The 26,526-nt window shown below is 42.2% G+C and overlaps 1 protein-coding gene across 1 annotated transcript; it reads right to left on the reverse strand.

Annotated features, from left to right (window-relative positions):
* Positions 1 to 1,172: 1,172 nt before the first annotated feature.
* LOC145401619 (pre-mRNA-processing factor 39-like) lies at positions 1,173 to 25,494 on the reverse strand. Its single transcript, XM_080273813.1, has 14 exons — positions 25,447 to 25,494; positions 23,836 to 24,129; positions 23,068 to 23,313; positions 22,091 to 22,216; positions 18,027 to 18,175; positions 17,381 to 17,506; positions 16,828 to 17,002; positions 10,918 to 11,187; positions 7,048 to 7,180; positions 6,199 to 6,416; positions 4,622 to 4,681; positions 3,762 to 3,946; positions 3,138 to 3,284; positions 1,173 to 2,394 (listed from the first exon to the last, which is right to left on the reverse strand). Exons 2-14 carry the CDS (start codon positions 24,112 to 24,114, stop codon positions 2,088 to 2,090), a joined length of 2,421 nt encoding a protein of 806 aa, XP_080129939.1. The 5' UTR covers positions 24,115 to 24,129; positions 25,447 to 25,494; the 3' UTR covers positions 1,173 to 2,087.
* Positions 25,495 to 26,526: the final 1,032 nt, after the last annotated feature.

The raw sequence follows: 26,526 nt of genomic DNA on the forward strand, positions 1-26,526 counted from the left end.
TGTGTGTGTGTGCATGTGTGTGTGTGTGGGGTTCATTACCATGAAATGCATACACAATGATGAAAAAGATACAGATGTTGTCTCATCCGCATGTTGTGTTAATGCTTATGGCATGTCTGTACTCTTGAACTCTTCACTACGGTAGACTTCGTGCCTTATTCCTTTTATCTTAGACAAGTTAATCAGCTCAGGAGACACTTCTCACAATGAAAGGGTTAACAAAGGTACATCTAATCACTCCAGTCTAAAATGCCTCCACTAAGCTTACTGAAATAATTTAAATGCAGAATTAAAAACATCACATTTTCAAAGTTACAGTGTCAGTAAATTTAACTGATTATGAAATTTTGAACTATTTTTTGTACACCAGCCACAGGGTCAGGGGGGAAAAATAAACACTGTAAATTAAAAAATCATGGAGCGAGTTTTACTGGCTCAAGAACTATCACAACTTCATCATCATTTTCATAACTTCAATATTGCTTAATCCTAAAGCTGCATCCACACACAATACTAGCTGGCACAGGCAGTAACTCTGCATCACTGTATCCCACAGAAGTTCCCGCCTGCAGTCCCCCACGTCCAGCAGGACCACACTCGTTTGGTTTACAGTGACGCAAACTCCCACCTATATATGCCCTCACCAGCCAACATGTGGTGCAGACAGTCCAACTGTTTTTTCTCGTTATTTTTGTTTCAGCACTTGTACAGCTTTCTCAAATGGTAGTAACATTTGAATCTGGACTAGGAGGTTATATTTCAACAATGTCTGGGATCACAAACTCATCAGGAAACTCTCACCAACGGACTAGGGTACTGGTATGTGTCCCTCCTCACAAACAACTGTATTTGCATCTTTACTGTCTCTTGTTTACACCATTTGCATCGGTGACTGTAACTTTAACTTTATATCTCTACAATACTTCATACAAGTCTAGCAAGCTTATCTCTGTCCAGAGTATTATACTTGCCAAATGTCCTTCCCTTGTACATAACTGGATCTGCAATAATACAGACTGCCTCTTGTTTTCACCATCTGCTGTATAGCCAGTACAGGGTATTCTCTCTCCCTGTACCCACTCCAAACAACAAACTACTATTATATCTTGCCGTAGTAATTCTGTAAGTTCCACCTCTGTCTGAATTACTCTACCTGCCGTACATGTCCCATCCTTGCAAACTGTTGTCTCTCCGATGATTGGCAACCATTAACCCTCTCTTCCTATACCTGCTTCAAACAACAAACTACTGAGCTTAACTCTGATAGTAGTACTTTCCATATGATCCTCATTCCTGCTGGCTATATTTTTAATAACCTGTTTCCTGAGTTGTGTGATTGTAAATGTAATAGCAAATACGGTCATTCTTGTTGGCTATTTCTCACCAATGTTTAAACCTGCCATGCTAACAGATTCTGTACAGTATGTGTCCCATCCACACAATCGTATTTTCTACCACGATGACTTGCTCATTTTTACCAGCATTAGTATCTACGATCATAAACTCTCTCTCCCTATGACAAATACCTCAAATTTTCTCCCTAAAGTAATTACTGTACTACCACATTACAAACGACAGACAACTGAGCTTATCTCTGACTGAAGTAACTTCCACATGTGCCCCACCCCTGCTGACCATATTTGTGGCCTGCCTGCTGCATTGGGTAGTCCCAGCACCAGCCGTCTAAGGCGCCATACAGTAGTGTGTATTCTGGATGGTCAACTGTGTTTTCTTGAGTACCTCTCACCAACATTTGAACCTGCAACCATAGTAATTGTCTCATGTGTCCCATCCTCACAAAAATGAATGTCGTATGTGTAGGTGTTCTGTCTTCAAGGACACAATTGCCGTATGTATCCCATGCTCACAAACACAACTGCTGTCTGTATCCCATGATTACAAACACAATTCCTGTCTATACCATCCTCACACGCACAACTGCTGGGTGTCCCATCCTCACAGATACAAGAGCTGTGTGTCCCATCCTCACAAAAACTGCCACCTGTAACCATAATATTCTCTCTGATTTTAACTACAGTATCTGAATTTGTCACCCTTAACTATCCCTAAAACAAGTATGAGTGAGCTTATCTCTGGCCGTAATAATTCCCGTACGTTCCCCATCCTTGCTGCCCATATCCGTAGCCAGCCTGCTGTGTCGGGTAGCCCCAGCCCTGATAGTGTGAGGCTCCGTACTGAGGATAGCCTTGGTTATAGCTGCCGTAGCCTGACTGCTGGTAGCCCTGGTAGCCTGGAACCATGGACTGGCCTGGAGGGGCTGACGTCGGAGGTGTGGAGGAGGGGGGATTGCCTGATGGGTTTATGGGAGCACTGCCGTTGACTGGACTGGGGCTGCCTTTTTCCTGACTGCGTTTGTCTCGACGCGATTCTATCCTGTAAATATCCACATCAAAATATATTACAGGTCTTCATTCCTCATCCACGCCTGTAATGCCTCAACAGGAGCACTGGAGCCCAGGGCTATCTACTGTCCTGACATTTAGGGTAAGGTTCACCCACCCTTGAATAACATTATGCCAACAATCAACTCTAAACACCCCTACAATAAAAACCCCAACAAGCCCAGTCCACTTTGAATGCCTTAACCCACTAAACCACCAAGCAACATTTGCTTATATAGCTACCACCCAACAAACTTAATGGTTTCATGATTTACAGAAATCAGATGAACCATTACAAAATATACAACTAGTAAATAATGTAGCTACCCTTTATTCCACATTATAGTCCAACTCAGACTGCTTATGTCTTCAGGTGGTTTCTGAAGGGTGGACGTCTGTTTGTGGTACTCAACAAATGCAATCTGGCAGAAGGTTTTCAATGGTTCTGTGTCTTTCTGATGAGTAGTGTTGGGCAGAGGAGGAGTGATGTTATTGCGGCATTGTGTAGCACTGGGTGGAGGAGGAGGGTGTTACTGAGGCATTTTGTGTAGTGTTGCATGGAGGAAGAGGATGTTACATACATACATACATCATCTTACTGATGCATTCTGTGTAGTGCTGGGCTGAGGAGGAGGGGTGTTACTGAGGCATTTTGTGTAGTGCTGTTAGATGCTGGGAGGAGTCACTGAAGAAATATGTAATCACAATAAAGGATAAAGGTTATGTAATACTCACACTGCTATGCCTCCTGCTACAGCCTCTCCCTGTTTGCCAACCCCTGTGCTGGTTGCGTTGACGTCTGTCTCACCGCTGGACACACCCGAGTCCATTTGTCGCACCTCCATTTGTATGCGACGCAGGATACGCAAACCATCGCTCATACTGTTAAATATATTATCAGTATCTATTTATATAATCTATCATCTATCTACATCTAGATGTCTATCTATCGCACCTTCATCTGATACAACAAAAAACTGCATGAAGCCTCACTCATGCAGCCAAACACCATCAATCATTTGTGGGCAGGTCCCTGACTGGAAGTGGAACAGGAGTTGGCAAACACAAGCCTGGTGCCTGGTTTGCCCATGTTGAGAACACAGAGAATGATAGACTTACTTGAAAAGAGTATGTGAGTAAGGTGAAGGGTGAGGGAGGAGGGGGAGACTGAAGATGAAGTATGTGAATGAAGGTATGTTAATGTGTCTTTGGGAGGGCAAGCTGATGGTGGGGTACAGGGTGATATGTTGGTGATATGTTTGTGGCCACCCTTCTGAGGTTAAGGCAGCTGGATATGGACAGATTGGCAGAAGATGGGGAGACTACTGTAATGTGTCAAATCCTTAGCTAACAACCAACCTGTTTCGTTCATATCCACACTCTGACAAGAAGTGGAAAAGCCTGTGAGCAAAGACCAGCCTGGTGCCAGGCTGGTGAGAAGCATCCTCCACGGCAGCTTTGAGTGTGTCCGCTGCGTCCTTCACACGTGGTGGCCGGCAAGACAACGCCTGGTCCACCAGCGCCAATACCACAGTGCTGTTCTCCTGGTGGTGGCAAGTAATGGTGTTTGAAAGTGCACCAAGACACTTTAAGGTGCATCTAATATGGTGCTGAAGCTGACTTTGCTGCCCAGTTTAAAACAAATATTATGAAAATATTTTTGCATCACCAGCATTTTTGGCTCTACGCAGCTAGTGGGTTTGACAAGTTTACCTGATAGCAATATTCCACCCTGCTTGCTCAGTTCCGTGCCAGCTTCCTATATACACCCTCTCCTTCCTCACCAAGATCTACTCCACACTAAAAGCACAAAGTTACAGCACATCTCTCATTTTCAGTTGCCCATTCTGATGCCCTCTCTCAAACTATGGAGAAAAAAAAAAAACTTATTGAGGCTTTGTTTGCTTGCTACACAGCTGATCAGCCACCTTCCTTCAAGAACCGGTACCAACTGGATGTAACGGTAGTGATATTTCAAGACAAAGCTCTGACTTGCATTTTTACATTTACTCTCCATCATTTTTTGCTTTTCAGTTCATATCAATCATAGACGGACTGCCTATTCAAGTTCCACTGTTACCTATAAAGTTTCTGCCAGTTTCTCAAAATTTACCCAAAATTCACAGTATCAGCTGCATGGGAAAAACTGCAATAGTTTGAAACACCACTGATATGGCACACAGGCTACAAGACTGGACCATAAGAGCCATAGGACTCACCTTATCAAACTCATGTGCATCTTTCAGGATCTCCAGACCTTCCTCAGTGGCATCACAGAACTGTAACACAAACGACTTGATTAGTACAGACAGATAAGCCGCCGCCGCCATCATTATCCTTGTCATCGTCGTCGTCATCATCATCATCCTAACTATACCTGGTCTGTTTCCATCTGACACAACTGGGCCACTCCAACAACTTTAATATTGTCATGGTTGTATAAAACCTGATGGCTTACTTAGTTGGTGGGATTACTACAGTAAAAATCATTGCCAAATACACCTCTCCCCTACTATTCGACAGGGATGCATTCCATAAAAACTGGTTGAAAAACAAACCGATTTTTCCCATAAGATTGTTAGGAAATTGGGGGGTTAGGTTCCTGACCACTTTCGTCATTCAAAAAATATTCAATAAAGATGGAAAAAATACCGGTAAATATGAACGACAGTGACACAGGGATCTGAGCTGTTTTCATAGACCTATGTTCTCATGGAAAATTATTTTCGGAGAACATACATTTTGGATGATTCACATTTGATTTTCTATCAAAAAAATATTGGAGAACAAATGAAATATACCTACTTAACGATATTACAGAAAGCCGTCTGAACGCCTTCTATAGTGTGTTTATTGCCGATCCCGCCAACTGGACATGACGTCACCATACCAAACTCAAATGTATTCAATTTAAAACCATAAATAGCAGTGGAAGCCTAATTGGAATCGCTGAAACCTAACAGGGATACGACATGCATTACAGAAAACTGGCACCAAAACAGCATCGTCCGTTATGAGTGTTCGTTAATCACTGGCGCAATTGTCATCCGACCATGCGATGGCAAAACACTCACTCAGGTTGGTGAGCTCATGACTGTGCTTGACAGGGGTAATAGTAGGGGTCTTGGGTGGAGCCATGGTGGTGCTGTAATATTCCACGAGGCCAAAAAGAAATGCATACGAATGAAGAGGCAACCGATCAGTGGGGCAGAGCGCAGGAGGCTGGGCAGCTCAGCCAGTCTGCCTGGCGGTGCGCAGTTTGAACTGTCGAAATAGCGGGGATAACCACGAACAACAACAACGGGTATAGATTTATATACGTCGAAACAACAAACTGTTGAATAACGAGGGCTTGGTGTACATACAGTAGTAAGTAGACATACCCTGCAAGGAGAGAGACTTCAAATGCTTCATACAAATAGAATAAACTTGCAATTCTAGGCCAAGCTAAAGTCTATCTTTCTATCTATTGCCAAATGACATGATCCCTTATGAGGTGGCTGTTTGTCTCTGAGTTAGCTTTTTACGGGGAAGGGCACTAACCCTCCGCCAACCCACCTGCTGACGCGAAGAAACTAAAGTGACGAGAATTAAAGTGATTATCAGACAAAAACCCAGCATACTTCATATGAAGACAGGTAAGTGTCAAGTTTTGGCCAAGTTAAAGTAAAACATGTACTATATTACAGAGCTACTCGCCACTGAGAAAAACCTTAATATACTGTACTTCATGTAAAAAAAGATCAAACTTAGGCCAAGTTATAATGAAAACATTACAACAAAAAAAGATGCTCACCATTGAGAGAAACCTTGCATACTTCATTGAGATGTGTGAGTGTGCGGGTTTGTCATGTCTGTTACGACAAACCTCTATACACTTGGCAAATATGTTGGCAGCCTCCTCCAGCCTGCTCCGCCGCCGCTCCACACCCGCTGCCTGAACCCACGCCTCCAGACCACCAGCCACTCGCTCTTGCACACCCTTCAAGATCTCTAAGGCTTTGTCACTGTTGCCTGCATGGGGAAAAGTCATCACAGTCATCACCATCATCCCAATCTCCTTAGCAGAGGATGAAGTAGGGTCCAGAAAGCAAAAAGGAGAAAATACAGTACCCTTCATGATCTCAAGTGCTTTGACACTTGCCTGTGCATGGAGAAATAAATATTAATAGCTTCAATCCAAGGCTCAGCAGGATATGAACCCAGTGGACCACAAGCAACCAACCACTTCCACTGACACTCACAGAGATCTTTTGCTAAGGCTTGAAATGAAGGAGTGTGTGTGTTGTGCTTGTGATGTGCAGATGTGTTATGACAGTGAGGAGCATGAGGTGAGTATGAGCACAGTGAGTTATTTGTGCTGGTAATGAAGCAAGGTAAGGCGGTAACACTGTATTTACCCCAGGTGCACTTTTCTCTCTGGACAGGATAATGCACAGAAATAAAGACAAATAATGACAACACATGTCCTAAAATATAATCTGACTAAGATCTCTAAAAACCAGTCAATATAAAAAGGTGAAGGGTCCAGGTCCCTACTTCTGCCCTTTTCAGTTACCAATTACCATTTAAGTTACATAAGGAACAGCTATAAACACTGCACTGTCTCATGTTTTTCCAATAAGCTCATTACTGGAGACCTTACCCTTCTCCTCCTCAAATGCAGCCCACGTGAGGTGTGGCCGATGCTTGTCACGCAGGTGTATAAGACAAGCACGCAGGTACACGCCTCGGATTGCCTCCTCCTCTGCATTACTCTCCTCGAGGTAACGGATGTACTGCAACATAGAATTAAATAACCATTGAAACTATCCTTTTTCACGGCAACAATTTCTTATACTGTACGGTGCTCTCCTTAATGTTGTGGATGAACCAAAAATAAAATGCTCACTGAACCAATCCCTTTCAAAGGCAGATATTTCTTATACTCTCATTAAGAAGACAAACATACTGAAAAAAGAAAAAAATGAAAAAATCCTTTTGCATTTCTAGGATTTCTCATACAGTAATCTCCTCAACATTAGAGAGAACTGAAAATAAAATACCCAATGAACAATCTCTTTCTCCGGAAGGATTTATTTACTTCCCACTGAGAAACTAGAGTAAGTGTCCCTCAGTTACAACAGCAGGATATGCTGAGAGAAGGGACAAGTTAGACTGGCTAAGGAAGGCCATAGATGTTTATGTAGCGCAGTGGTTCCCAAACCCACGGTTGCGACCCAGACAGGGGTCGCAAGGATGCTCCTCATTGTCACAAGTTGGTTGGGGGGGGAGGGGGGGACAAATGAATAGAATAGAACTCAGACATGCAAGGCCAAAATCAAACTATGGTTGACATTATGAAAAAATTGCCTCATTCAAGACAAAACTTGCACTTTTGAGAGAGAGATTAGCCAGGGGAAAAACAGCTGCTTTTCCGGAACTGAATGCAGTGCTGGAAGATTCATCAGAAACAGTCCATACTGACGCTGAAGTGGCATTTCAAGACCATTTGAAGAAGCTTCAGGAGGAAATGGACAGATATTTGCCAGAAAATGAAGCCTATGTCAACATAGCTGGGTCAGGATTGTGTTTGGTGTGAATGTCAGTGACAGTGGACAAGATATCCCTGGTTTTAAAAAAGAACTTATACAGCACATCTCCAGGCAAATCCAGTGCAGAAGCAATGTTTTTAAGGTCTCTCATACTCTGAATTCTGGAATAAACTCCAGGATAACCTAATGTGACCCGTGAGGCTGAAAGGGTTCTTCTATATCCAACCATATACCTCTGTGAGGAAAGCTTTTCAGCTCTTGTGACGATCAGGACTAAAGCAAGGAACCGTCTGGATCCCCAGCATGATTTGCGCTGTGCTCTATCTATCAACATAAGCAGAATATGGACGTACTCGCCCATAAAGTGAAGGAACATCACAGTAGTCACTAAATGTTTTCTTCATTTTCGAATTCTGCAATGAAGTCCATTTGAAGAAAGAAATGATTAAATTCCTGTATTTGTGTGCTCATACAAAAGCATCATCATGGTAACCACAATTTTTGTTTACTACATTTATCAGCAAAAAATCAAGTCAGAAGTGCTCACTCATGAAGCAGTGTCAAAGCTGCCAGTCAAAGGTTTGTTTTTCTTTGCTTGCCTAATTTTTTAATAAATAACCTTTACATGAAGTTGTGCTTTTCCTTATCTTCAATCAACATAAGAAATGTTGAAATTTATTGAAACATGGAAAAGCCTACTCTGCTAGCATGGTCAACAGTCTCCAAATTAAGTACAGTAATCCCGCATATTTCGCGGTAGTTACGTTCTTGTAACCCCCGCGAAAATTCAATTCCGCGAATACTCTATTAACAATTGAAAACTTGCACTTATGTCCACCATGCTGCCCATCACACAGTCCATGTCCATACTGATTGCGAGACAATTCGCCGTCAGACAATTCCCCGTCAAAACATGGACGATTCCCCTTCAGAACAATTCGCACCCTGGACGACTCCCCGCCATTCTATAAATATACTAATCAATACTTTTATCAATATACTTATTATTAATTAATCAATACTTTAATAACTATATTTCAGGGGGAGCCAGCAAAGTCTATGTTCAGTAGCGTAGGTTCTGGATATTATTTATTAGTTGCACCTTTAGTCAATAATTAACTTGTTTCTTCCTCGCTGTAGTCGCCTTTGAATTATATTCTAGCGTCACCCATAGCTATCTTCATTAATGAAGGCGAATTGTTTTGTGTTTCTTGTGACTGCGAATTGTCCCGAAACCCATACTCATCCCGAAATACCTTCTTACAAGATTGAAAGCACATACTCCATTATGAAGGAAAAACGTAAACACCGTACTGTAATACACAATTATCTACACATTTATTAACAAAACAGTACAAAATAAAAAGATGCATTAACTGGTGATAGCAAACACTCCCACGGTCGTTTCTTAGCTTGTCCAGTAACACAATTTTCTCTGCTAAGGTCATAACTTGATCGTTTTGTCACTTTGGAGTTCTTACTAATTGTATTATTAGCCTTTGGTGAGGCTGGCTTACGTCCTGGGGCCATGTGGAAAGCAAGTGGGAGGCAAGAGGCTCATATCATAGTGTGGTTACAACCACAACAGCCACTTAAGGCAGTCAGGCGTGGACTGAGGACTGCGGGGCAGAGAGCAGTGTTGCCATATCCAAACAACGAAATTATGCTAGGGCAATGAAAAAATTATGCTAGATTGAGCATATTTGTTCCAAGTAAAAAATGAATTATGCTAACTTGAAGCTAAATGATAAAATTCTATACATATTCGTGCAACATATTAATTATGTATTGTTTACTATGAAAATATTAAAATGAACCTACATACAGTAAGAGGATAAATATCGGTATCTACCCATACTGCTTTTTCCCACGAAACTTACGTTTTTCTGATGGATTTTGATGTGATTCGTTCGATTTTGAGCATCATTTCCGTCGGAAATAACCAGATTTTGAGATATGACCCCCCCCCATCCCCTTGAAATAATGAGGGATCTTTGGGGAATCGGGGGTTATAGGGAGGGGGGGAAACACAGAAAATGGTCATTTCCGACTGAAATGAAGCTGAAAATCGAATGAATCATACCAAAACCCATCGGAAAAACCTAGGTTTCATGGGTAAAGTACAAAGCTCAAACTTATCCTAACCTAACCGAACCAAACCGAACCTAACCTAACCTAATCCAACCTAACCTAACCTAATCCAACCCAACCAAGCCCAAACTGAAAGTAACCAACTATTCAAACATCTTACCTTATTCGTCTCTCTCTCTCTCTCTCTGATTTGTAGCTTTTATAAAATTATTCTAAAAATATTCCATTCCATTCTAAATTATGCTAGAATGATTCTAAAACTTCTAATATGCTAAAAAATATTCCAGACTCGAAAATTTGATCAAAATTATGCTAAAAGAATAAAATTATGCTAGATATGGTAACAGTGGCAGAGGGGCCGCGGGAAAGGGACAGAGGGTGGCGTGAGTTTACCGCGCTACAATTGGAAGCTGCGGGAATTTCAATTTTTTTTTTTTTTTATGTATATTCAAGGATATTTTTGTTGAACTTATTAATGCTAAGAAAATCCGCGAGAGGGCAAAACCGTAGACAAAAAATCCGCAAAAAATGCGGGATTACTGTAGTAATATTAATTGCAACCCTGGGCTCATTAGAACATGAGCTTGGTTGATGGCAGGCTGAAGCTGCCCTCCTGAATCTCACCATCCTCACTGCAGGGGATAGGAAAGGAGCTGGGGAACTCTTGCATCTCACAATCCTCTCTTTTGAGGATGGGAAGGGAACCTAGAGACATGTGCATACCTGCACAGCAAAGTCACTCCATTATGTTGTACCCAAAGCATGAAAGCATCCCCACCAGCATCTCTAAATGTAAACTTAAATGTACACACCAGAACCAAAGGATGCATTGTATCCCTATCACCTCTGCAAGACAAATATGTAACACAAGTAATGGCCTTGACACTCACTCTCATCCAGAACTCCTCATAGAAGGCACAGGCAATGAGACAACGCTCAAACAGGACCCTGATCCTGGCCGCATCCCCTTGCTTGATCTCAAAGTCAAGGTAGTTCCTCCAAGCCTGTAGCTGACTCTTCTCAAGGGGCTTCACGTGGAAATAGGGTCGTTTGATGGCGTCTTCGTAGTTCCAGAGGGCCTTAACTGCCGCCACATTTGCGTCGTGGATCTTCTGCCTGGCCGCGATGATACTCTTCTGCAGTGCTTTTGTTTCCTCATCCTGTGGGGTACAGACAAGGCCCGGGAGTGAGAAAGGACATCCTGCGGACACTCTTTCATCCGGTATGCTGTTCAAAAAGTTTCCACAATGGATCAGTGCATCAAAGGGTTGTTGTTGAGATAATATACAGGACAAAAAATATTCAGAAGGGCTCTTAAGTCAAAAAACGGAGTGTTGGAGATAGACCGAGACTTTGGTTGCGTCTTTGTGAGGTGCGTTACCGGGCTCGAACGAAGCAACGTCAAGGCTGTGTGTGGTTCTGTTAAGGTCACTATACCTGCAATATAGGAAATCATCATAACAAAAGGTGTCGCTGGGAACACGACACACATATATCTCAACTTTAAATCACAATCATCATCATCATCATCATTATCAACCAGACAGACAGTCCCCGATGTAAGCCATAGATCTGTTTTTCTAAATCTTACAAGTTACAAGCACATCCCATTATTTTTTCAAAGTCAGGGATGATTCAATATTGATAATAATACCAAATAATAATAATAATAATACCAGTAATAATAATAATAATAATAATAGTAATAATAATAAAATGTAAGTCATTGATATAAAAAATTAAAAAATCATTTTGGACCATTCTTCTGTATCTCAGCATGAAGTTATGATCAAAAATTGTATATATACAGTACATAAAACTTATACCGAGGACTTACTGTTCCTATGACGAAAAAAATGATAAAAACGAAAGATTATATTAGTGCATTATAACACAATATCATTACACACTGCATTTAACAACTCTATATTCATCATCACTATCAACATTCATCATGACATTTATTATAAAAGTACAATATTCATCATCACTACTCAATGTTCATCACCACTATCAGCATTCACTACCACCCTCACCCAACTTCCCACCACTGGTGTTGATGGGATGGTTATAACATTGACGCAAAAGGAAAATACTAAAACAGACAAACTATCAACAGAGTGCCCAATGAAAACAGCCACACATTCAGTCATCCAAGCCTTTAAAAATATAGGCGTCATCTCCAAGACCAAGGCACCATAAACACCATCTACACCACCGCATTTAACACTGTATTCTCGGAGCAGTATTCTGGTGTGGTTAGGAAGCTTGCTAACACCTCCTCCTAGGTGTTTCTTTATTACACCTAACTATTTCCTAAGTGATTTATTTTCTTTATTACCTTACAGTCCTCTTCTGTGTTACATAAATCCTTCCAATACCACCAAACTCTGCATAAATGACGTACAAAAAATTAACCAGCCACATCTAAAATCGCTAAGGAGAAGGTGTTGAGATTCCTTCACCGACAAGAACATGAACCTTGAAGGCTTTGGAGATGAGTCAACACCTTTTCCTAAGCACTGTATTCTGCATATTTCACTTCAAAATCCTCTTGTATGTTACTGATACAAACTACATTATCATTCACATTACAGAAGTGCCATACAAGAGAATGTTAAGGTATAATAGGTAAAATAACTAAGGAAAAGGGATTACAGAGTCCTACGCCACCTAAAATACAGACATTAATACTACAGTAAAATAAAATCAGTAGGCTGATATAAAGATGTACCAAGCACACATCCTCATCCTCCTCAATTCCATGATACACCCAAGTACTTTTCACTGATCTCAAATTTAACTGGAATTCTGGCAATGTTTGGGGCTGGATGTTACAGTTTGTGATGTTTAACCTGTTGTGTAGAATTACTCTCCCATGGGTACTGCCATTGAAGTGTTGGGCAACGATCAGTGAATTTTTAAAATTTAAAAACACAATCCTTGTACTGAACTTCAAGACTATTTATATAAGACAATAATGCAGATAGGAGGAAAATGTAGCTTACTTGTGAAAGATTGAGTAGTCCAGTAAACTGATATGAAATAAGTGAAAACCAAATCTGTAATATTACTTTCTGGAACTTTATTCTTTTGCAATCTTAACAAGGCAAAGTGCCAAAGTTAAGTAACTGGTGAATATGAAGCATGTCAATTTAAAAACGACATGTAGCACAAAAATAATGCTTGAAGCTCATTACATGTTGTATGCACAAGAACACCGCCTTGCTGGCCTGACAGAGGCCCAAGTGTTAAAGTGCCACTGCAATGATGCAAATTGCAACAGTTTGGTGAGAAGTGCATTGATACAGAAACAGAAGTTACTTGTCTGTGTGGGCAACTTCCTGTGAAGTGTACATGACAGGTGGACTTTGGCTAATCAACCTCAATGTTAACTAAATACTTCCTGAGCAAGCAGTATAACCAGCAGTTAAATTCAGTATGAAGTGGCTAACTCTTTCAGTACAATGACATCTTTGTACATCAGTCTTGCTACCATCAGATAATTTTATTCTGTTTCAGAAAACACCATGTACGAGCGGTACCGGCAGATGTAGCAGTAGTAGCTTCAGGCTCATCATCACTTAATCCTGTGTTACCCCATGAGAGGCATAGCAGCCCGAGGCTAGGCAAGTTGGTCCTGACATTTAAGATGAGACTGACCAACCTCAATCATCCCTAGATGGTATTACATGAGCGATAAACCCCAACCACCCCTTGGATATAAACCTACAAAGGCTCAATCCAATTGGAGCACCTTCATTACCCACTAGACCACTAGGCGCCATAATTAGGTTATATGATTATCACCCAGTGTAGTAAATGGTTTCCTGATGTACACAAAACCATTTGGCTTGTCACTCAGTGTACAGTAGAGTCACCCGTAGACAGAAGGAAGAGGAAAGAAAGACAGAAGAGGAAGGAAAGAAAGATGGAAGGAAGAAAGGGCAGTCCCCGAGAGCACTACATCGAGTAAGTGGATATTCAGTGTACTGCAGACTAAAGATCTCGTTTTCCAGCAGTCCACCATCCTCCTTTTGAGGGACAGGGAAGGAGGGGGACGAGGGACATTTGTATAACTGGGCAATATTGGTACCACTGCATGAAGGCATCCCTCACCAATACCCACAGTGATGTGGAGACCAAAGTAGCCTCCAACAAGAAGCGGTGTCAAGGCACAGCAAACCCATCCCCGGCAGTCATTTTAGTGCTGACATATAAACACACCAGGATATCTAGTGGGTGAAATTTTAGGTCCGACCCACCTACCACAAACTGGGGGTGATCCCCCTGACGTAAAGAGGCATGTTATAGGATCCAGATTTGAAAGATGCACCATTAGGATTTGGTTTCATGTCAATATGACGAATTTGAAAGAAGTTATAACAAATATACTGTATATATATATATATATATATATATATATACCTGTCCCCCCCCCCCACATTTTTTTCCCTACAGCCTAGGCCTTGACCCAATTTGGTCCAAAATTTAATCAGGTGATCAGAAAGTTATAGGCCGTCATCCTTGTAATTTCAGTCAAAATTACACTGGTAGTTTTTGCATTAAGCTGTTACAAACAAACAGACAAACCGTGTAAAAATAATTCCCATCCCCCAAGCCCCTCCAGGGCAGGGACAGGTAATAACTGCTTCAGTACACCAGGTCTTTCCTAAGCACAATAAAATCCTCTGAAATTAGGAAGAGCTAACCCAGTATGTCCTCATACTGAAAGAGCCACTTAATGGTAGCACTGGTGGGAACTTGGCATGTGCTGGAACACATGATTTAATACAAAATATTACGATTTTACCACAAGTGTAATGCCAAATACTCCACTAATTACCTCACATACTTCAGTGGTATACCACATACAATTATGTATGTTATGGTTTCACTTGTTATTACTCAAAGCTCATCTGAAACACAAATCCAGTGGACTGCAGGCTTAAGTTACCCTTCTGCAGTACATCATTCTCCATTTGGGAGATTGGGAAGTAGTTGAGGGACACTTGTATAACTAAGCAGTCGAGCTGCCCAGTCATATCAATGTCACCACATGAAGGCTTTCCCCTTCAACACCTGATTCTGTACAATCAATAAACAGTAAACTAGTGAACTGGATATCAATCATTCATTCATCACCAAGTCTTCAGCACCTGGGTTTTCAATAATGTCCAAAATGCTGCCTTGTCACGACAAAAGTCCCTCCAGGCTACTTTTTTCTTCTTCTTCACATACTGTACCTCTCACTCCCTCAGTCATGCTTCTTACTCTTCCCTCCCTCACCAGTGTTCTTTTATACTCTTCTTCTATACCACATAAAGCTTCCCTCTTCCAACATCGCCCTTAACTTCACTTTCAGACTTTCCCTAGCTCCCTGCCTAGGTTTACCTTCCTTTGTGTGTCCACCTCTCTTTATTAACTATCTGACTACTAAAGGAACCTATGTATTTTATTCCTGCGAGCATACCATTGCCTTATTAAGCTGACGATAATTCTGGATACCTGGCAGTATATTTGGTATAAAGAGAACATACTGTATTAACCTACAAGGAGCCAGTTGGCCAAAATAACATGAAGTAACTGGTCGAGTCAAAACTACACCACTTCATCATATACTTTTTTGCATGTCCATGTAACCCATTTATTACCCTGCTTCCCCACAACTAAACCTATAACCCCCTGCCTGCTACAACAGGCTGATTCCCACTGGCATCAATTGATATGGCATTACTACAAACTAATCTTCATGAAGAATCCCTGGGAAATGAGCCAAAATACATTCAATACATGTTTTTATTCCCTATACTAGTCTGAATGTTTTAGCAAGTATGAATACCCACAATTATTTTTGAAAGACTGAATGATTCATGGCATTCTGCATGGGGTGCACAAGATTTCACATGGAGGGTGACAGTGATGGGGTCAGAGTCACAGCTGTCCCACTGTCCACTTCCTTCCCCATCACATCCAAATTCTCCTACTCCACCATCTCAACAAGTCAACCTTCATGCACACTCCTTCTGCCAAAACACCTCTACTATACCCTTCCCATCCAAACAGACCTGCCTCGGGGTCCATTCCTTCACATCCACTCCTTCTGCCAAAGCACAGGAACCTTAAGTAAACCCCCTCTAGCTGAACACCCCATCGTCCACCCGGACAATGCAATCATTAAAGTGTTTTCCCCAGGATAAGGAGTGGGGAGTAGGAATAATCCCATAACTCTTTGTTCTTCCTGCAAATCAGTATCTGAGTGAAAACAGGGAAATGATCTGACCCCCAGTACACACACTGTCACTAAACACCTTACCCCAATCCACCTCGCAATTCCCCATCCAGCCCAACATTCCTTCACATCTCATTCTACCCCTCCTGGTCTACACATTACAAACCTCTTGACCCCGATCCACCCTTCAACCTTCATTCATCCCTTTACAATCCATCCTCCTTATCCACGTTACAAACCAGCTTACCCCAGTCGCTGTCTGGAGGATTGTACAAATGGACCTGCATGGGTGGAGTCATAGGGTGAGTGAGGCTATGTGCTCTGTGGCATTTGCCCCTTCTTGACTGACTGACTGATTACCCTAGTCCACTTCACAATTGCTCACCCACCTTAACCTTCCTTCTATTCTTATTGGCCCTTTCAGGTCCACAATTTCTGAACCACCTTATCCCAATCCACCTTCCTTCAAGCTGCATTCACTCCAAGAACTTCAACTGCTTCATCCACACATCACAAACCACCTTACCCCAGTCCACCTTACAATGCCCTGCCCCACCCAGTTACTCACCACATTTGTGCCAACTTGCTCATCCCCCGGGGCGGCCTCCACGCCTGGTGGGGCCTCATCTGGGGCGTCGGCATCAGAGCGGGACAGACTGGCCAGCACCTCACGACGCAGGGACAGGAACTCGTCAACACCGACTACCTCGCTGGGCAGGTGGCGACGTACATGCTCCTGGAACCTGAATTAAGAACACGGGTTTACTTAGTCATCAACATCGTCGAAGAAAAGTTAAAAATTTACGTCATCAGTGCCCTTGGACACCCTCGTGAATGTTATTAACATCCATTCAGCATTATCTAAGCTCTATGGTGCAATGAAACGTGGGTTAACACTTTTCCAGCAACAAAATCTTAGTAGCTGTAATGGCAGTTGCAACCTCAGGCTCATCTGGCCATGAACTTGGTGGACTGCAGGCTGAAGTTACTGTCCTTCTGCAATCCACCATCATCCTTTCAGGGGTTCAGTGCCACATAAGGCTATCCATTTCCAGCACCTACTTAAAGTCAAATGGTCAGCAGTCTTTATAGCTCATTATGTGTTCACAAGGTGTACTCACTTTTGCCAGTGTGTGAGATATTTGCTGGTGGGTGTTGCCAGCAGACGCTCATACAGGTGTGTCACATTCTTCCACCGCTTCCCGGCGCTCTCCCAACCCAGGTACGCCTCCCACAGCTTGTCTGACCTGTGCAGGCTTACCATCAGTCACCAAAGATCTTAGAAAAGGCTATATAGACCTACAACTGCCTTTGGTACTAATTCAGCCACCACAGATGGGTTACAAAACTAACTTTTCTTGGACAAACTAATCATCATCATCACTACAGTAAGTCACACTAATAACACTACTGATATAAATCAGAAAACCCACAATGAAAATGGAGAGAGTTGAGGCATGTTAGTAATCTGGACACTGGACTCTCTTTAGCACCTGCCACTGATAGTTTATTGTTATTGCTTAACCCAGTCTGCCTGGATAAGCAGACCACTTGACCACAGGTAAACAACTGCCCCTGTGAGGGTGTCCCATAGGTTCCCTATACTGGTAATGTGTTTGTCTTGACAGGGCATGTCCTGTGCAGTGTTCCAGTGTGTGTGTTACGTTGTATGGGACTATCCTACAAGTGGGGCATGTGTCATATGAGATTCCACCCAACCTGCAAAGTGTAAACTGATATTTGGGCCAAGTTAACCCATCAACTCACTTGAATTCAAGTCCACAGGTTTCAACGGCACGTTCGTACTCCTGCCTCACGAATGCCTCACTGTCAGGGAACTGTGCTGTGATGTACTCAAGGTAGTGAAGCCAGAGGTCCACACTCAGGCTTATGGCCTCCAGACCTCGCTCAAACACCTGCTCCCACCAGCACATGAGGGTTTGGGGGGAGAGACAGAGAGAAAGAAAAAGGCCTAAGATTAGAAGCATGCAGAGAGAAAGTGGCATATTACATGGCATTTTTTATTTATTTCGCATTGTTAGAAGGACAGAGAGAGAGTGAGCGAGAGAGAAAGCGAGATAATTTATATCTAACTACATGCCTGACTCTGGTGTGGTACCTTCAGATGCCTCAACTAAGGATCCTGTCATTCTGTTAGGTAAACATCGCCATCACCAATCTGACCTTTTCTTGACCTACGGATGGGGTGGGGAGGATCCAGAAATCAAAGGAAACACTCAAATTCCAAACATTATCACATCATCTCAACAATTTTTTTTTCCAGCCAAGAATAAAGCCAATACATTATTTATGGATGTCAAACATTTAACACATCTAATGTAGATCTAAACATGACTGGTAATTTCATCAACTGAATCACAATAAAACCAACAATAACAAAATATAGCCAGTCACACTGACATTCCCTCCCCCACCAAGATATGAATTTTGGCAGATGAAACTTATGGACGAAACAAACCGACAATTATAAATGAAACTTTAGGACAAAACTACACAACAATTTTAGGAATGGAAAAAACTTAAATACACCAGATTTTTTTTTCTTATTCATTTCTTTTGACATCCAGAAGACAGAACCCTTTAACTGAGTGCACAACCACCAGACAGCCAGGCAAACTGTATTATCAATTCAACAAACTTGTAGGCATATGTTCATCATCATCATCATCATCTGTCCCCACGCGATTTTATTGGTAAAGGGCACCAAGCCACACACCCCCAGCCCCTACCCCTGACCCACACTTACATACCAACCCTGTAGTTTACATTATAAAATTTAGCTGTCAAATGGGAAACTCAAAATTACTGGATTTGGGGGGGCTCTCCAAAAGAAAGAAATTTGTAATGGATTATTATCTCAGTGAGTTTCATATATACATGGAACAATGGGATGTTATGTTTTAGTTAGGCTACTCCAAATGGTTTATTGTAAAAGTTTATCTCCCTTAACTCAGTAAGAGAACCATTTATCAACATCTGTGCAAGACAATCTTAAAACATATGACTCCTGGCGTTATAGTTAGCTTAGGACAAAACATCTTTGACTCAAGCAATTGCACACACTTCCAGGAAATAGTACTGGAACTCTGTGTAATAAAATCCTCTACACAGGGCTTAATACAGGGTTTGTGTGTGCAAGTCACGGTGTGAGAGTGAGGTGGGGTGGGGTGGGGTTGGGGAGGTTGTGGTGGGTGGGGTGCCCTCAGTGTATGTGAGGGTGGAAGGAGGGAGAGGGTTTGGTAAGGCATGGGTAGGGTAATACAGGGGAGTGAGGGAAAGCAATGGAAAGGAGAAAATCTGGGAACAGATGGATGGCTATAAGGGAGTTGTTAGTTAATGAAGGAAGAATGGTTTAAAGAGACAGTATTAGAATGAGGAAGGGTTGTAAGTGAGCAGAATTGGGTTAGGCCAAGGGTAAAGGCAGGGTAATCAGAGGGTGAGGGCAGGGGTGTGTGTGTGTGTGTGTGTGTGTGTGTGTGTGTGTGTGTGTGTGTGTGTGTGTGTGTGTGTGTATATATATATACAGGTGTATATATATATATATATATATATATATATATATATATATACAGTATATATAAACAGTATATACATGTATATATAGTGTGTGCGTGTGCATGTATGTGTGTGTGTGTGTGTGTGTGTTTGTGTGTATTTGGTGCGTGGGGGAGGCGGGGATTACCTACTGTGTTAGGCCGCGGGTGTATTCTCCACGCCGACTCTTGGGTCTGACGCCTCACACCTGCAGCTTACGCCATGCCGAGGCCGGAGGTCAAATTAAGAACATGTGCGCCCAACATCATCAACAACATTATTTACTGTACAGTCAGGGCACAAAGCAGGCCTAATATTCCAATGCACTGACTGTATACTTGAGGTATACAAGTTACTTTCCACCATATTGCACTGCATAAGAGAATTTGTGGGGAAGAGAAACATACTCTCACTTGGCTAGTAACTACCATCTGTTGGCTGAGAAATTTAAAAGATTCATTTACAGGCTGAGAAACACACCAAGCCTCTCTCAGGTTAGGGGGCAGAGAAACATACCAAGCCTTTCTCAGTTTAGGTATTTTCATCTATGGGCATAAATACACACAAAGCCTCTCTTGGCTTAAGAATTTTCATCCATGGACTGAGAAGCATAAGCCTCACTAACCTTAGGAATATTAGCCAGCACAGGCAGCAGATGGATGGCTACCACTGACCCTGGAGGTACTACCATAAAAGCAAAGTGTGGCAACAAGCTTGGAAACTAACCACACAATCACCGTTCTTAGGAAGGAAACTCAGCCACAAGTAAATAAGAGTCAAAGACTAAGCTGTGACTCTCATATTGTTACAAATCTTTGATTTTTTTTTTTCCCAACAGTTTCCAGCAACTATTGTTAAATCAGTTGGTTAGGCAATTGGTTTAGCTTCTAGTCCATAGAAAAGGACAGATATTATATGGCCAACCACAATATACAGATTTGTTTCCTTAAGAGAAGCATGGCATCATCTGATCTGATTTACTACTGAAACTGAACAACAACAGGTGAAATGGAGGAAGCATGGCATCATTTCCTTCAGTTTGATTTTAAAAGCGGGCAATACAAGAGGTGAAACAAAGAAATTGTGGTGTCACTTGATGTGATTTAGAAGAGCGAGCAATAATTTTAAATGGGTAATACAGCGTGTGAAATATTAGGCCGACTCGTCCCCAACTGCTCACCCAACAATAGCAATAAAAAAACCAAAGCCTCAATAACAACATACCTGGTGACAGAGAGCACATGTTTTGTCATTTTTCACTTGCTGTTCGATAGCGGATTGTATGTCCAATTTTACATATATTCCCAAGACATATATCATTTTATAACATACCATATATAATTTTTTGCATATGTGCAGGCGCCTTATAGACTATGTAATACATCATAAGCCATATATATATATAAATATGATATAATATAGCCAAATACAGCCATAAACACAAACCAGGTACCTTTTTTCCTACATATACACTTCCCCTCTGAAAAAAACATGTTTGCGGTTAAAACTGGGTGGATATAAAACACTACAAAAACTTTCATAATATATCCCATATCAGCCCATGCATGCAAGCAGCAAGAGATTTTTTTCTTCCATTAAACTTTTTTTTGTGTGTGTGTTTTCCATCATTCACAAGGCTTTACAGGTGATCCCTACAACATTACCACCATACCTACCTGCGTTGGTCACTGAAAGAGATGAGAGAGATAATGAGTGGTGAGCAAATGAGATAGGAAAAGTGAGAGAGAGGTGGGGTGGGGTGGGAGGGATGGGAGACAATGAGGGGGAGACAGAGAGATGGGAGGAAAAAGAGGAGAGACGGAAAGAGAAGAGAATGTGAAGAAAGAAGAAGGAATGAAGTGTAAGTGAATACTACAGAGGAAAAGAGCAGAGAGGATAAAGGAATGTGACTGGGAAATTAAAAGGAGGAAAAAGAAAAAGAGAGAGAGAGAGAGAGAAAATGAAGAAAGGTGGAGTGGTGAGTTAAAGAATAAAAGGATGAAAGATGAAAACGATGAATGAAGATAGTAGAAAATAGTACAGTAGGAAAGAATACAGTATAACAATAGCATAGGGGGTGGGGTGGGGCAGGGAGGAAGAGGATTAGGTTGTCTCAAAACAGACAGCTGAAGAACATGACACAAATGATGAAAAAGGGGATGGATATGAAGGATAGAAGGTAAGGCATGTGTTGGTGTGGCTACAGTAAAGTATTTAATAAACCAAAAGAGCACTGTGCATCAGATATGGAGTCACCACAACCAGCCATCACCAACCTTGAGGGTGGTATCACGGGTGCCCTTACGGCGCTCCAGGTCGGCGTATTTCTTCCAGTACCCATAGCAGTACGGGTAACGGTCAAAGAACCCGTCGTACGCCTCACGCCCGGATACAAGGTCACTCTGTGCATGGTGGCAGACAGTCAGAAATGCACCTATCTATCTGATTTCTTCAGCTGTTTTCTGCAGCCCAGGAATGCATCCACCTGATTTCTTAACCTGTTTTTGTAGCCAGTGTGAAATGCATCCATGGAATTTTCTGGGCTATTATAAGCGGCCAGTGAAAAATGCATTTACCTTATCTGATTTCTTAAGCTGTCTTTAGGCCGAATAAACATCATATGAGAGTAGCCACAAGGGTCATTCTGACACAGTTCTCTAATTATGAGCTTCATTAAAAAAAGGTGCTGGAGAGGGATGCTCTCAAGTGGTGACATCATCATAACCAGGCGGCTCCAATGCCCCTCAACTCCCTATCCCCCAAATGAAGATACAGCACTGCAGTGGATTGCAGGAAAAGAGCAACTTAAGCCTGCAGACCACGGTGTTGATGTTCACAAAGGGATTTGGGTCACAACAACAATAAAAATCATCTGCAATATCAGCATCACATCCATCATCCGGACCTCGTTTCCCACGCAAGGGCGGGGTGAGGAGCAGCAACGTCCAGACAGCCTAGGTTTGCCCAATCCAATAGGCCACGCTTCCATTCACTCATCATTCAAGCCCCTGGAATCCTAGCACTATGTGATACACCAAAAACTTTCACATCCTGTAGCTTCACGCAAATGTATCCGGCAGAATCAGTCTGGCAGTGGCTGGAAATAATACACAGCCATACTAGAGGCTGAGTTTCTCTGTAGCATTATTTTCTTTGCTGTCATCAACATAATTACATTGCCACAATGCCACTGGGGACACAAAGGACATTAAATACAAACAGATAGACAGATACAACAAGGAGTGAGCCTTACCACTTGGTCAATATGCTGCAGCAACAACGTCCAAGCCTGAAAGTCATTGGGGTTGAGGTGAACATTGCGCCACAGTTTCTCCACTTCATCCGAGCGCTTCTTTGTGGGCGGCGGCTGTGTGACGGTGTCGTCGGGGTCACTGCTGCCCTCGCGCTTCACGCCCCGACCACCAACACCAACAACGTTATTACCTTCATCACCTCCGCCCTCACTTACTCCTTCACCACTTGACTCTTCCTCCTTCACCTGCAGAGATATATTTACATTTACATTTCTGATGGCCTTTGCAAGTGCAAAACAAAGCAAAGCTATACCTCCTAAAATCTGTTTTCATCACTACAAACCTCCCTCCCACCCCCTCACCTCCAAAACATCTTTACCATCTGTGCTAGAGCTGTGTGTGTGAACTGGACAGTGGAAATGAAAAGCCTTAACACCAGCAAATACTTTTCACATACAAGACCTGCTCCACCTGCAACATATTCCCCATGGATGTTGTTAACTCCACACCCTGCCCTTGGGTGGGAAAGGAGGTCCGGATGATATTGATGATGATGATGTTAAGAGCACTATTGCAGAGAAGTTAATAAGAAACCTTGATAGGATCTTACACACATTAACATGAGTGAGCAGAGGTATTCGTTCCCAAGGAAATACAGATTATCTCCTTGGTATGGATCACAAACACTTGAGATACAACCTTTTCCTGTCTCTCCCAACAATCACCTGTCCTCTGTCTCTAATCACATCCATATCCGTCCCCCTCACCTGAGGCACATCCATGACCGGCAAGTTCTCTGGTTCCTGTACGGGTCCGGTGGGGGTCATCTGGACATCCGGTGCAGGGACTGGCACGGGTGTTGGAACGGGTGTGGGGGCAGGTACTGGGGCGGGGACAGGGGTGGGGAGGGCCGGGGCGGGTGCTGGAGTGGGGTCGGGGCAGTCCTCAGCCACACCGTCAACCATCCCATCATTAGGGGTCATCTCGGCCAGCGGGGGTGATCCTGACATCAGCAGGTCGAGGGAACTGGCACCGTCCACTTCCATATTGATTCTTCTATACTGAAAAAATAGGAAATAGTTATACTGACCCTGTCTGCTTTCACCTGAAGGAACTGGGACACTTCTACAACCTGACTACTACAGGAAGTTGAGGTTGTGATGCTGTCAACTTCCACACTGATTCTTCGGTGCAGAGAAAACAGGAAAAAGTTATATGCAGTCTGTTTTCACCCGACAAAACTCAGTCACTCCCACACCATGAATAAACTTCGGTAAACTTTTAGAAGTAACCAACGTTTTCTTTTATTATTATTTTTATGGTTTTGACCTTCATTTTGGGGGGAAAATCCCCCTTTTGTAATTCTGAGTAAGATTTCCAAAAGTGGGTTTATCCCCCCAAATCAAGATCAAAATTAATTAAAACCACACTCTTCTGCATTAAACTAACCTAACCTAACCTAACCTAGAGCCTGACATAGATCAAGAGCACACGCCTGCACCAGCCAATATGGCGTGACATTCATCCGCTACTGAGCGATAGCCTAACCTAAGCCACTACATGACGACCCCTACAAAATTTGCTGCCCCAACTCAAACTTGCCGTAAAAGGTAAGTCTTGGTTAGAATAGTTTAGGGACGTTATATAATGAAAATCGGTAACGTTGGTTACTTCTAAAGTTATACCCAAACTTCTATGCTAGTTCTGTGCTAATGGTGAAAACGAGAAAATGATAAACACAATGACTAGTTGGGAATTATAAGCAACTCATAATGCTTTGCGTGTGTGTGTATGAGAGAGAGAGAGAGAGAGAGAGAGAGAGAGAGAGGAACTGCAAAATATGGTGGTCCTAAAATTATCTCCTTAGGGACTGCCTCCAAACCTAACCACAACAGCCCTATATTCTGTCTACGAGGGTCATGGGAAAATGGTGGCCTTTGGAACAAGGGCTACATTAGTTTACACAAAACCCTATAATCTATTTTTATATAAACTACAAGACAGCATGGGCAAACAAGGTATTACAGCAGTTGGTACAGTCACGCCCCTCGGTACAGCAAGCAACGGTAGGTTCATTAACGTCTAGTTTGGCTTGATTCGTTAGTCTAATAGGTTACTTACGTTAGGTTTGGCTGAATAAAATGAATAACTTTGCCCTTCTAAATTGCAAGTTTACCAAATCAACACCCAAAGACCCAGTGGCCGAAGCACTTCATAAAAAAAGCTGGAGGAACAGAATCTTCCCTCCAACCACCCGGGACCTCCACATACCTTTGGCTATATCTCCCTTTCTGCGCCCCATATACCCACTATACCTCACCACACTATAGTCCAAAGTCATAAAGGCACAATCAATTAACCACAGACTTCAAACTTACCTAATAATGTGATAAATGGCCACCCTCCTGCACCTCCAGTCAGGAATAAATGAGCGTCTTCCAAAATGGCGTCCTAATGTATTTGTTACGGGAATATTTTCCTTTATTATTATTAGGAAATATTTGATATAGTTTCTGTTATTACGCTATATTATTTTTTTTTATTTCAACTGTATAGTTTTGTTATATATACAATATCTATATTATATATATTTTTTTTGATTGGGCACACACAGAGGGTCCTCTTACTTACCCAAACCAATCCATATATACCGAACAGGAAACACCTAATGACCCTACATAACTACCCAAATAAACTCAAATGAAGATGATTACATCCAAAATGAACCCAAATAAATACTCAAATGAACTCAAATGAAGGAATAAACCCAACTATAAATAAATGCCTATATGGAAGAGAAAACATCGAAATGAAATGAATACATGAATCTAAGGAACCGAGGAAAATACAGTAAAAATGTTAAATAAATCGGTAAGGATGGGGTGTTACGGGGCCTCCTGTGTGATATGCAGAATAAATCGGTATGGAGGTGTTAAGGAAGACTCCTACGAATCTCAACATGGCCTATGCAGAATAAATCAGTAAGAAGGAGGTGTTCAGGGAGACTCCTGGTCATGTACAGAATAAATCGGTTAGGAGGTGTACAGCGAGCGGTCCTTCGAATGATTAAGCAAGCTGTATTGTTTTCTTACATGCTGGTATTCTTACCTGGTGGGCTTCCCACTCCCACACACCAGACAAGCAGAGGGTCGCGGGATGCCACACTCTGCTGATGCGCAAGCCAATAAACAAATATACATAAAAAATTAAACAGAACAGAAATGGCTGGATAGTGCATCATAATGAGCAGCAATTTTGAATTTGTGTATCACCAAGATGAATTTCTAGTGCACGTTTAAGTACACCGATATTAATACAAGAAACAACTTCACCAAGCAAAATAATCCACAAATTTACACATCTCATACTGAAAAATCTTCGTCGGACTTCAAGCTCCGATGGAGTACGCGTATAGGTAACTTTGGAGCCATGGCCCCTCGTGGGTTCTTGACCGATTT

Source organism: Coenobita brevimanus, chromosome 56 (assembly GCF_032717465.1).
Source record: "Coenobita brevimanus isolate Jiangsu-jjx chromosome 56, ASM3271746v2, whole genome shotgun sequence".
In the NCBI taxonomy this organism is placed as follows: domain Eukaryota; kingdom Metazoa; phylum Arthropoda; class Malacostraca; order Decapoda; family Coenobitidae; genus Coenobita; species Coenobita brevimanus.